This window comes from Polyergus mexicanus, unplaced genomic scaffold (assembly GCF_030449975.1).
Source record: "Polyergus mexicanus isolate NDT 795.1 unplaced genomic scaffold, iyPolMexi1.0 SCAF_39, whole genome shotgun sequence".
NCBI classification, from domain to species: Eukaryota; Metazoa; Arthropoda; class Insecta; order Hymenoptera; family Formicidae; genus Polyergus; species Polyergus mexicanus.
In genome coordinates, this window is record NW_027223359.1 from 92,080 (window position 1) to 104,738 (window position 12,659).

At 44.6% G+C, this 12,659-nt stretch overlaps 2 protein-coding genes across 2 annotated transcripts; both read right to left on the reverse strand.

The window, feature by feature from the left end:
• Positions 1-4,430: 4,430 nt before the first annotated feature.
• LOC138943789 (uncharacterized) lies at positions 4,431-5,279 on the reverse strand. Its single transcript, XM_070314729.1, has 2 exons — positions 5,132-5,279; positions 4,431-5,055 (listed from the first exon to the last, which is right to left on the reverse strand). Exons 1-2 carry the CDS (start codon positions 5,251-5,253, stop codon positions 4,452-4,454), a joined length of 726 nt encoding a protein of 241 aa, XP_070170830.1. The 5' UTR covers positions 5,254-5,279; the 3' UTR covers positions 4,431-4,451.
• A 160-nt stretch (positions 5,280-5,439) lies between these two features.
• Positions 5,440-7,026, reverse strand: LOC138943772 (stromelysin-2-like). The gene has a single exon (XM_070314710.1). The coding sequence runs from the start codon at positions 7,024-7,026 to the stop codon at positions 5,440-5,442; it is 1,587 nt and encodes a 528-aa protein (XP_070170811.1).
• Between the last annotated feature and the right edge of the window lie 5,633 nt (positions 7,027-12,659).

The window sequence follows — 12,659 nt, forward strand, 5'->3', positions numbered from 1 at the left end:
TCGACGGGCGACGAGAATAAATCGCCGACGAGTGTACAATTAGAGGGTTACGAGCCCGAATCGCAGCCGTTCTTCGAGCTGTAACTTTACACATTAATAAAATTTGATTTTTGTTTATACTTATATATTTCGTGTATCGCACGAGCGCATTTATAAAATGCGATTCTTTATGAAAAAATGCTATATATTAAACGAAGCGTCGATTCTTTTCGCTTCTCTTTCCTTCTTCGATATCCTCTCGTTCTCGCGCCATCCTTCTTTCGCGCCTTTCTTAGTAAACGTTGGCGCTCTCTTATCGCGAAATGATACGCGCTCGCGATAAAAATAGTATTCGTTTAATATGTAAAGATAAATTTATTTTAAAAATGTTATAGCCCGAACAGGCTATACACGAATTATTAAATATATTATTCTAAATACATATTATTTTATATGATTGCCCAACGTGTAACGCGAATACAGATCACGTTACGAGCGTTGACCGAACAAAGCACTGACAACGCGAGCCACGCGCTAAGCGCGAGCGACCGTGCAATCATTTCATTGCGAAAACGCGGAAATCAGGGCAAACGGAAGAAGGACATTGCAAAAATGCAACGTAGAAGTCCTACTTAAAGGCGAAATAAAAAGGAATAAAGAAATTGCGAAAGTGCAAGCAAAGAAGTCCTACTTAGAACTTCTTAGCTTGCATCCGGATATTGTCAAAATCAAGCGACACGACACACAGCCTTGTCGCTAAACGACCCCCTCCCGGGAAGCCAAGGGGAGTTAATAAAAAGGCCCACCGCTAACGAACGCCGGGTAGTCTTGATCATTAATTAATATTACGCGGGTAGTCACAATAACTACCAAACGGGCAATCTTTATTCCTTTACGCGAGCAATATCTCTAACAACCGCGAGTGTCAAAACGAGTATCAATAATTATTATAATATTGAATAGCCACGCAGTCGGCAGAAATATATACGAAGAAGCGAGAGGCGAGTCTCGAGACCGAAACTCGATTCTAGACACGCGCACGTTAAGATATCCGTTATCGTGATACGCGACGCGAGCGAAAGTGCGGGAATATTGTAATCAAGTCACAAATAAAATAGATATTAATATATTTATTTAACTGAAAAGGTGTCAATCTTTAAACAAATAAAAACAGTGAAGTTCTCAGGCGGCGCCCGAATTCCCAAATTCCTTCCGGCAAACGATCCCAACTACCGTGCCTCTCCGGAGGCACAACATTATTTGGTGGCAGCGATGGGATCTGCCGGGGCATCGCCAGATCTAAGCAAGACCTGCAAAAGACACGGTTGTGTTAAAAAGCGGGCATGCCAACAATCAATTCAATTGAAGATGACGGACGGAAGTAGCAGCTAAGCCTTCCCCAAGACCTGCAAAGCACCCAGAGTGTAAACAGGACAGGCACGCCAGCACACGTAAAACGTAAGCTGACGGAAACTACAATCAACGGAAGACACCGCAAGGACAACAGAACGAGCATCGCCACAGCTGTAGCAGAAACGTGAGCCGCCAAGCATTGCGACCTACGATAACTCTATAGACAACGCACCGACGCCGGACAACGACCGCCGTACGACGAGCATCGTCAGCCGTATCAGCCGCCGAGCGAAGGACTGCAGCGTCAGCAACCTACTGACACAGCGAGCGATCATGCGAGCCGTTATACTATTGTAAGTCCGAAAAAATTTAATAAATATAATAGCGTGAATGTCGGAAGGTTCTAATATACCGAAACCGATAGCGAACCGATCGTGGTTACTGAGTGAACCAGCCCGACGAGCGATTAAATTAAGCTTAGCACCGCGAGAAAATCCTTATAACGTGCGAAAAAACTTAGAAACTCAATACTCGAGCGAAAGCGAGCCCGAGTTACCGGAAAACGTCGTCACAGAACGCGAATTTCCGTTTAACAATTTTGACGAAAGCCTATTCCCGCGTAATACGACTGACCCCACTGACGACACTCAACGCGAGACTAGACGTACGCGACCGTATATTAGTAGAACTCCAAGTAGAGTATCCCTACGGCGCGAATTTTCATTAACTTCCTACGAGAGCGATCTATTCGATCCGGAAGAAATTTATAGCCAACAAGAAAGTAATATGGCCGAATCGCGAAATCCGCAAGAAAACACTCCCGCGAACCCGCCACAAAGCGCGGTAGACGAGGAAATAGAAAGAATGCGACGATCCATTCACCAAATGGACCGAAATATAGTGGAGGCTGATCACACAGGGAGTGGTGCACTTGGACACAGTATAATTGGACACGGTGCAAATGGACACGTTACAAATGGACACGAGATTTTGCACACGGTTCAATTGGACACAGTGCATTTGGACACAGTAATTTTGGATACAGTAGCTTTTGGACACATAAGAAAATACGCATCGTTTACTTGGACACCGCTCAATTGGACACTGTTCATTTGGACACCGTTCGTTTGGACACAGAAAGATGCGCACCGTTCATTTGGACACCGTTATTTGCCCACCGTTCGTTTGGACACCGTTCATTTGCCCACCGTTCGTTTGGACACCGTTCATTTGCCCACTGTTCGTTTGGACACCGTTCATTTGCCCACCGTTCGTTTGGACACCGTTCATTTGCCCACCGTTCGTTTGGACATCGTTCATTTGGACACCAAAATTTGATTTAAGTTATACGACGTAATCCACACCAAATTTTTGTTTTAAATAAGAAATAGGTTTGGGTTAGGTTATATCTTCCGGAAGTGGAGCCCCCCCGCAGGGGGGGCGGAACCCACTGTATCCATGCATGACATCCAAATATGCGAAAGGCTAAACAAAGTGCTAAAAGCAATGTAAAATTAATGACATCAGTATCAGAGATATATAAGTATGAATATATTTTATTTTGACAGATATTATAACCTTCAAATGTATCTCCTTTTCACGATTTCATATTTTACATAGATTTACCAGTATAAAGTGTTATAAGAATACTGATTATATTTTCCCAAAATGATTTTTATTTCTCTCCATCTGTTACATATTCAAACAAACAGTGCGCATGTTTCTGTGTACAAATGAACGGTATCCAAACGAACGATGGGCAAATGAACGGTGTCCAAACGAACGGTGGGCAAATGAACGGTGTCCAAACGAACGGTGGGCAAATGAACGGTGTCCAAACGAACGGTGGGCAAATAACGGTGTCCAAACGAACGGTGTCCAAATGAACGGTGCGCATCTTTCTGTGTCCAAACGAACGGTGTCCAAATGAACAGTGTCCAATTGAGCGGTGTCCAAGTAAACGATGCGTATTTTCTTATGTGTCCAAAAGCTACTGTATCCAAAATTACTGTGTCCAAATGCACTGTGTCCAATTGAACCGTGTGCACAATCTCGTGTCCATTTGTAACGTGTCCATTTGCACCGTGTCCAATTGTACTGTGTCCAAGTGAAGGCCACTCATCGACAACGAGGTGTTTGTCAGAATCGAACGATACGAAGAAACCACAAAAACGGAATGAAAACAAAGCCTCGAACGTAACGTCTCGCTTTAGAACGTTCGAGAAGCAAAATTAATAATATAATTTATAAAACTCTTACTTTCTCGAACAACTTTTTATTTATAATAAATGATAATTTTTAATAATCTTTTTACTTTTTTACTTTTTTACTTTAGACAACAGATAGAAGATTGTATAAGAACGGCGCGAGAATCGCTTTATAATTTATTAACGAAGACGAGGACAGTAGGATAGTAAGGCCGGTTTTGGATCAGTTTTACGTGAGTGTGAGAGAGAGGGTATCGTTGGGGAGTAAGAGAGAGAGATAGTTTCGGAGCAGTTTGTTGGCGCCCGAGGGATGGAGAGCGGGCTGGGCGGGTGCATGGGGGGGTAAGTAGGGTGAGAGGGGAAGCGCGGTCGGGGGGAAGCGGTGGGTACGAGTCGCCGAGAGCGCTCGAGAGATGGCGTTCGGGGTTGGCGGTTCCTCCCGATTCGCGACCTCGACGCGACTCGCGCCCCTAGCGCGCGGTCCGCCGTCGCGATTCTTTAGGGGGGCGCTTCTAGCGCGCGATCCGCCGCTTCTAGCGCGCGATTCGCCGTCGCGATTCTTTAGGGGGGCGCGCCGCTTCTAGCGCGCGATCCGCCGTCGCGATTCTTTAGGGGGGCGCGCCGCTTCTAGCGCGCGATCCGCCGTCGCGATTCTTTAGGGGGGCGCTTCTAGCGCGCGATCCGCGAGCGGGCGGCGGGCGCCCGGCGTCGAGGGGGCGGGGGATCGTCGGTGGGCGGTCGAGCGGACGGAGGGGCGTCCCTCGTCGCTTTAGCGATGGCGAATCTTCGAAGGGTGATGAAATAAAGAGACGTCGTCGTTCTAGCGAGAGAGGAGAGGTGTTTTTATTGTTTTCTTTTACAAATTTTTTAATGTATTAATAATACGACGATACGAGTACGCGAGCGAGCGTATCACGATTCTCCGAAGAGCAGAGCCTGCAGTTCGCAATCGATTATATCGTTGCGGTCGAAGTTATCGCTCTCGCGTATCATCGCGGGAATAAGCGCCTTCTCGCGAGCGCCCGCCGCGATGTCGAGGAAACGAATTAGCTTGTTGTCCACGCGCGTGGTTAAACCGCTTAAAGATGCAACGATGCGGTTGACGCAAAGTTCCAGATTTAATATATTTACGACGGTGTTCTTCGATACGGCTAGGCGAATTTTAGGCGTTTCGAGACGAAGTATTCGGAGATTGTTGAGTTTGCCGAATCGTAGCGTCAATTGTCCGATGTGTATTGGCGTCGGGCGCGCCTCGTCGCGCTCGTCGGAGCGAAAGTGCGACAGGAGCGTGGGTCGTAGATCGAGCAGTTCCTTCCACGTATCCGGCGTTAGCGAGATCTCTTTGCCGTGGCAATCTCCGAGGACGATTTCTACGAAGGAGGGTCGGTTGACGTTAACGCTAATTTCCAGATGTTTATATGCGGTTTTGGTCAATGGATAGCGTCTTCCTAAGATTCTGAGCGGTCGCGCGATCGAGACGTCCGCATCGTGTCTTGGCGTTCGATCGCGATCTCGTCTAAAAAATAGATATGAGCGATGAGAGAAACGGTGTTAGCGAATTATTAATTCGAATAAATGTTCGATAGTCTTACCCATTGTCCATTTTAGCTTTCTTAGCGTATTCCGCGCTATCTTCGCGGTCTCGTTCGGTTAGTCTCGATCGATCGTCGAATGAGTGTTGCTGTTGCGGTTGTCCTCCCATTGTCGCGTACATCGTCGCTCGTTTTTTCTCGTTCTTTCTCGTTTGTTCTTTTTCGTGCGTTAGCTTCGGTGTTCTTCGTTAATAATGAAGCGCTTAATGGATGAGTGGTCTTTATATACTCGCGTAGAGATCGCTTCTTCCCCTTTCGCGCGTTTTCTCTTATATATTCTATTTTTAAAAAATAACGGTAGGGTCGCTCTAGTCGGTCTCGTCGTCGATTCTCTCTTTCTCGATCGTGTCGCTGAGACGATAGACGCGACTAAGGAGATCGCGCAATTGCCTTAGCAATCCATCGGTAGGACACTCGATGCCGAGCGCGTGTAGATCGAAAGGACCCGCCGAGGTTACGGTATTTGTAAATTCGTTGAAGGCGTAGAACTGACGTTTGGCGAAGAAATATAGATTGTCATCGATGTATCGGAAGGCCGACGTTATCGCGGACGGAATTCCGGGAAATATATCTTTTAATGGAGCGTGTCTAATGACTATCATGCGACACTCGTCGATTTCCGCGACTTTATCATCGTCGTATACAGCGTAGGTTCGTCCCGTGTGCGTATTTATCGCCGCGTTGATTTTAACGTTTCGGGGAAGTCCGATATCGTGGAGATATCTCGGCCAGCCCGATTTTAGTTTAAGACTGGGATATTCCGCGAGGTAGATCGAATCGTTCGCGAATAGCGCGAGATCGCCCGAGGGTCTTCTATACGCGGCGGATAGACGCGTGAAATTCGCCGGTAGAAACGTCGCGTAATCCGTGAGCGTCATGGGTCTACCGTAACGTTTCTCGGTTATGTCGACCGACCATATGTTGCGGCGATTAGCTATATATAATCGATGATTCATTATTAGCGCGGCGTCCACGCGTCGCAATGCGCAGAGATCCGCTCGCGCTGGATCGGTCGGCGCGACGCTCGTCGTCGCGGGCGTCGCGGTGGTCGCGGGAGTCGCCGTTGGATAATTTCCGTCGTCGTGAGATCCGTACAGATTTTGTATAGCGAGAATGTCTTCTATGCTCAGCTTAACTGGAAATTGATTCTCGATGTCGGGTATATATGGGAACATTATAGAGTCATTGCGCATACTATGCTGTAAACCCAATGCGTGGCCGATCTCGTGCGTTAGCGTTTGTAGCAGGTGATGCGTGTCGGGAAGATTTTTGTTTAGATACACGTGCCACGGTTCGGAATCGTCGACGTGTATCTCCGATGTGAAATCGGTTGTTCCAGAGGGAAAAAACGCGTGAGCTAGGGCTCCTCCCGGACCGTCGAAAGCTGCCGGGCAAATACCGACGTTTCGACGATTCGCGTAAGTGTGCGCGCCCGTTCGATACGATATTAATATATCGGGGTGTAACGGGTCACGTGCGAAAGTTAGCGATGAGTTCGCCGCCCATAACGCGAACGCCTTTTCGGCCGTTCGCGAGATTTCCTCGCTAGCCATCTGAAAATTCCACGCGAGACGCGTCTTCGGCCATTTTCGCGCGATCGGGCTATACGCGCGATCGGGAATATCTGCGAGACCGCATCGCGGTTTACGCATAAGGTGAAGCGTAACGGCGTTTAACGCGCCGTTTCCCGATAATTGATAATATTCTTGAAACAGCGATAGTGCGCGACGCAGAGACGTCGCGTTATCGGACGACAGCGATTCTCCATCGTCTTTTAGAAAACCGTATACGCGCAGAAAACGAAGCGCCTCGATTTTTTCCGAGTCGAAGGGCGCGGCGACCGTCGTAGCGACGAGTATTGTCGCTAGAGTGAGAACCGTCCTCGTATTAGTCATCGCGCGAAGCGGGGAAGACGCGATAAACTGTTGAGAGACACCGAGCGCGATTGATTCGCGCGTTCCGAGAGACGCCTATTTTTATCGGCGACGAATAATGCGGGTGGGTGGGGAGAGGGAGAGGGAAACGCGTTTCTTTCGACGTCGAACGTTTGGAATACGCGTTATCTAGCGGACGCGCTCGAGTTCCTCTTTTGTTTTTTCTATTTTATTGTTCATTTGTCCTCTAAGAAGGACATTCGATGAGCGATTAAAGATATCCCTTCCAACGATACGCGTTATCTAACGGATGTTTTCTGTTATTTCCATTTTATTATTCGTTTGTCCTCTAAGAAGGACATTCGATGAGCGATTAAAAATATCTCTTTCAACGATGCGCGTTATCTAACGGATGTTTTTTGCGTTTATCTTCTAAAAAGGACACTCGATGAGCGATTAGAGATATCTCTTTCCGGTAATGATAAATTAGAGATATCTCTTTCCGGTAACGATAAATTAGAGATATCTTTTTAGATATCCCTAGATACTTTTTTCCGGCGATGATGATCTTATTGTTCGCAGAGTATTCGGAATGCGCATTATCTAACGGATGTTTTTTGTTATTTCTATTTTTATTATTCATTTGTCCTCTAAAAAGGACACTCGATGAGCGAGTAGAGATATCTCCTTTCCGGCAACGAAACGGTCGCGGAAGGAAGACGCGGCGCGATCGATAAATTGTACCGCAACATCCCGCGCGTCGATCTTTATAAAACGCGAGATCGTTTCGAGAAGCGTTAAAGTATTCTCGTTCGCGAGATAACGAAGCTCGAAACGACGGAACGTGAAGTGACGAGAATTAAAATCGGTCGTGATCTGTTCGATATGGAACGAATCGAACAGATCATTAACGCGGCTGATTATATTAACGTAAACGGGGACTTAATCGCGATAAAATCCTATGTTCTGGGAGATCTCGCTACGGATTTGCGTGTGGAAGCGCAAGGTGTTATCGATAATAGTCCAGATTCGTTTAGACTCGCTTTCCAGTTAAACGAAGACGTAGATATCGCACGTTTAATGTAAGTATCTAATTGAAATTATAATAAATTATAATAAATTATAATAAATTATAATAAGTTATAAAAAGTATAATAAATTTTATTAATTTTTACTTTTATTAATTTTTACTTTTATTAATTTTTACTTTTATTAATTTTTACTTTTGTATTTTAGACAAGAAATAGAGAGCTGTGTAAAAACAGCGCGAGAATCGCTCTATGATTTAATAAATAAAACGAGAACTATGCTCGCACAAGCGCAAAGCGTTCACAGCGCATTGCGCGACGCTCGTCGACGCGGCGAGAGCGATTTCGCCGTTCCCGAAATTAGGCGAGTCGTCGCATCACAGATCGATGAGGAGCCCGAATCGCGACCGATCGGCGAACTCGAATTACGATCAATGGAGAACGAGGCCGACCCGGCGACGGTTAACGAGAGTAAATCGCAGACGAATGTACGATGGGCGAACTATGAGCCCGAATCGCAACCGTTCGACGCGGAATAATTTTACGCGTTAATAAAGCGCATTTGTAAGATATAATTTTTATGAATAAATGTTATATATTAAGCGAAACGTTGATTTTTTACGCTTTTCTTTTCTTCTTCCGTATCCTCTCGTAATCATCTGTGTCCGCATTAAGTATATTTAAATAGATTTAAATAGATTTAAATAGATTTAAAATCTCTTTACTTTAAGTTTATTATGCAACCGCGATAATCTATGGATAATTATAAATTAAGGTTTTATTAGATTTAATTTTTGAGATTTGATATATAAAAATGTAGTTTAAATATAGAATGAAATACTTAATAATTAATTCAATACATTATAATTATATATAAAATTTAAAATATTCTATAATTAAGTTTATTATGCGATCGCGATAAAATAATATCTATGGACAGTTATTATAATTAAATTTGTTACGCGACCGCGATAAAGGATGCGACCGCGATAAAGAAAAAACGCGGTTCGTTCGTATAACGTATATTTTGCAACAATATATAACATATTCGTGATTAAATTTATAGATTATAATTTAAAATATATAATTAATTTGATACATTATAACTTAAATTTATATAACTTAAATTTATATAACTTAAATTTATATAATATAAAATCAATCGCTCATATTGCGCAAACGATCGCGTCGCTCAAACCACCAATCGTGCAATTTACACGCGTTTTCTAACGCGCAATTTTTCGCGTGGTATCCGCAATGAAAGGCCCGCGAAGCGTTCAGAGTCTCCAGACGTTCGATGTCTTCGTAATCGGCGTCGATAGTCTCGACAGAAACGGCTATATCGCGATCGTCAGTGACGTTTCCTAAGATCTCGATTAACCACTTCTTCTTCTCGTGACCTTTGACATAGATCTGCACCATCGAATCAGGGTTAGATCCTCGACATATGGCATCTCGAACGAGTTTTTTCATCGACCCATAATTTGTGTGTCCATCATTCCACTTTAGCTGATGATGATTCGATATCAACCAACACGCTTGCGATTTTTCCGCTCTCGTGAGCAAATCCCACGACATCGGCGAGCGAAAGATGTGATGCGTCAATTCTACACCATTTCTTAATACGGCTACTTCTTTCACGACGAATTTTTCGTTAACTACGAAACCTTGAAGATCGACAAAAATCGGTGTGTCCATCGTCGTTGTTAGCGATACTCGAAGTGTTTCTTTCTAGATTTTTCTAAGCGTTTTATTCTGTCTCCATATTTTTTCGAGTATCGTTGCGCTTACACGATTCTGCGCACGACGTTAGTGAGCGGATTGTATTCTACCACTCGATCGTGAATAATAAGACAGTAAGCTGTGGTATTAGAGGGGATGTTTTCCTTGTAGTCGAACTCTATGCGAACGTCCACAGTGGCGCTTTTAATTGACTCATTCTGTCGAGAACAGTCGATGACTACGAGTGGGCCGTGAATTAAAAATTTATCTAAATTTAAGAGCGTTTCGTCGTTTTCGCATCCGTAGTACGTTTTTCGAAATTTCGAATACATATCGTATAATACGGCGATTTTATGTTTATCGAAATCTAAATTCATGTCATCGTAAGGATAAAAATCGGAATTAAGATACAGTTTGACATTAGTTAGTTTACAATTATCGAATAAAGAAGGCTCCTCGGACAGAACGTTCTTCTTTCCAGATTGTAGCGCGAAAATAACGTATCGCGGTTTCTCGAGTTGTGTTGCCGCTTTGACGGCCCACGAGTGTTTGGTCATGTTCTGTAGAAGCGGAAACTCGTAAAGATCCCATGAGCGAAAAGCGACGCTCAAATATCGTCCACTATCTAACGTGCGCAATAATTTTAATTTATTAACATCATTCAATACTGTATGAGGCATTCGCCATTGTATTTTTAACAAAACGATTTTAGGTTCTTGCGTTTCGCGCGATATAACGCAATTGTTATCGTTGCGCGCTCGTATTAAAATAAGATCGTGTCGCGCGTTGATCACAACGCGCTTGTAATCTTCGCAAAAACCTAATAGTACGTTAAGAGGTACGCAAAAATTAAAATCACCGATTGACGAATGAGTTGTTGCTAATAAGTCCCATCCAGCGTTTTTTAATATTTTACTTCTTTCGACTGTCAGCGACGCGTAATTTTTAATCGTACTCGTTATTCCAACGTTTCTGTTTCGATCGATCTCTACGCCATCGAGCTCGTAGCGAATTTCCTCGAACATAAACGCCGCGCAATTGTTTACTAATCTCGTTATCGATGCGATTTCCTCTTGCGCGCTCGATGTTTCCTTCGACTCGAGTCTGCCCTCAATGTAGATAAAACTGTTGCAAGGTAACGTATACAAATCTTGCTGTTGTATAGGAATTCGTATCTCATCGCTATTTCCGAACGTAGTATTGGCGTAAGAGTTGTACGTGTGAGTTTCGATCTTGACGATGCGATCGTCGAAGATTGGCTCCCCACTGATACTTAGAATGTCGCACATTCCGCTTTTTACGAAGAAGCGGTTCTCGGCACGACAAAACCCAAAGAGCGCAGAAAAGTCTCGTTGGCAGCGGTTAGTCTTCCTCCCTTTTTTCTTCTCTTTTCTGCGTTTAGAGGTGACGCGACAGCGATAATAGGTGCGTTTCTCGCATTCGATCCATTCACTACGAGCATCGCGCGCTTCTCTACCGTTTTCGTCGCACGTGTAGACGAATCGTAATTTCTTCGCCGCGAAAATCGATCAATTTTCCGTTTTGGTCCACAACACGCACGTTTATATCGGTAATGGTCCGTGCGATGATCGGAAGGTAAATGATCTGCGTTGGAATTTCCGACACTTTATATCCGGGTGGAACGTTAAGCGCGAATTCGTGTATAGTATGCGCGGATTTGTCGTTATGATACGCTCCTGTTGTAACGTTGCACTCTATTCGAATAAGGTTAATGGCCATAATATTTATTGGCTTATCGGATGCATACCATTTATTCGGTTGTAATACACGAGACGAGAAACCCAGGAGCGAACCGATATTATCGAGTTTTGTAAAATTTACTCGATATGCGCATTTAATTTCGCTTCTCATAGTGTTATCGTTACCGCGAAGCGTTATAGAATTTTCACTTTTATCGCCATTCTCATCGTCTTCGAAATAATCGTCATCAACATCATATATGTAATCATCATCGTTCGTTTCCGGTTTTTCATTTTCGCGTTCTCGTTCCTCCTCTTTCGCTCGTCGTTTATGACGAATCGCCGCTCTTAGATACGCGTTTATAGCGCTTAATTCGTAAGAACCTATTGGAATTGCGATAATCTCGTCATTATTATCGAAGTAAAATTTATTATTCGTAGAATTTATATTCGGTATCGTATTATAAGTTTCAAAATTGGTTAAACCTAATTCGTAATCGTCGTCGTTTAAATCGAGAGGCGGAAAATAACTCGCCGCGAGAATACTGCTTCGTCCGGAAAGAGTGAGAGTTAGCGACATGATCGGCGAGAGCGATCGAACTGCGTTCGATTGACGAATAACGGTTGATATTATAGTCGACGATTCCTCCAATCGACTTCTCGGAGAAATCGAAGACTCAATTGTCCGCAAATATTCTGATCGCGCGTCTGCTCGGAGCGACGATTGTATCGAATGTTCGCGTCGCGCCCGAGATAACGCGCGAGTTCGCGTGGAGGACGAAGATCGCCGAAACCGTCGTAGTAAATTGCGTCGTCCCCTTTTTTCGCGTACGCTGCCCAATGAGTACCCGGTCCGGATGCGTCGTCTAAATTCACAATGCCGCTCTCATCGCGGCGCGCTTGCGACGGAAGCGCGTTGCGCATAAACACACCTCTAAAATGAGGTACGCGCGAGAGTATCGCCGCGCGATTTAATTGTTCGTTCGTTGTTGCTCCGACGGATGGGAGAATCTTTAGCGTCTGTTTGCGCGAAGTTTTTTTTTAGCTCTTCTTCTCGTTGAGGACACGCCACTTCCACGTTTGTACGGCGCGAGATATAAACCGCGACCTTCCATCGCGCGATCATGACGCTGCAACTCTTCCAGTTGTCGTCGCGCTGCTTTGCGATCGTTCACCGCTTTCGCGATTCCCGCCGCTCCCCCGG

Bases quoted from the DNA above. Each gene is read 5' to 3' on its own strand.
- LOC138943789 (XM_070314729.1), bottom strand. From the start codon at position 5,253: ATGTACGCGACAATGGGAGGACAACCGCAACAGCAACACTCATTCGAC. The intron at 5,056-5,131 runs GTAAGACTATCG...TCTATTTTTTAG, and splicing joins AAAGCTAAAATGGACAATGG to ACGAGATCGCGATCGAACGC.
- LOC138943772 (XM_070314710.1), bottom strand. From the start codon at position 7,026: ATGACTAATACGAGGACGGTTCTCACTCTAGCGACAATACTCGTCGCT.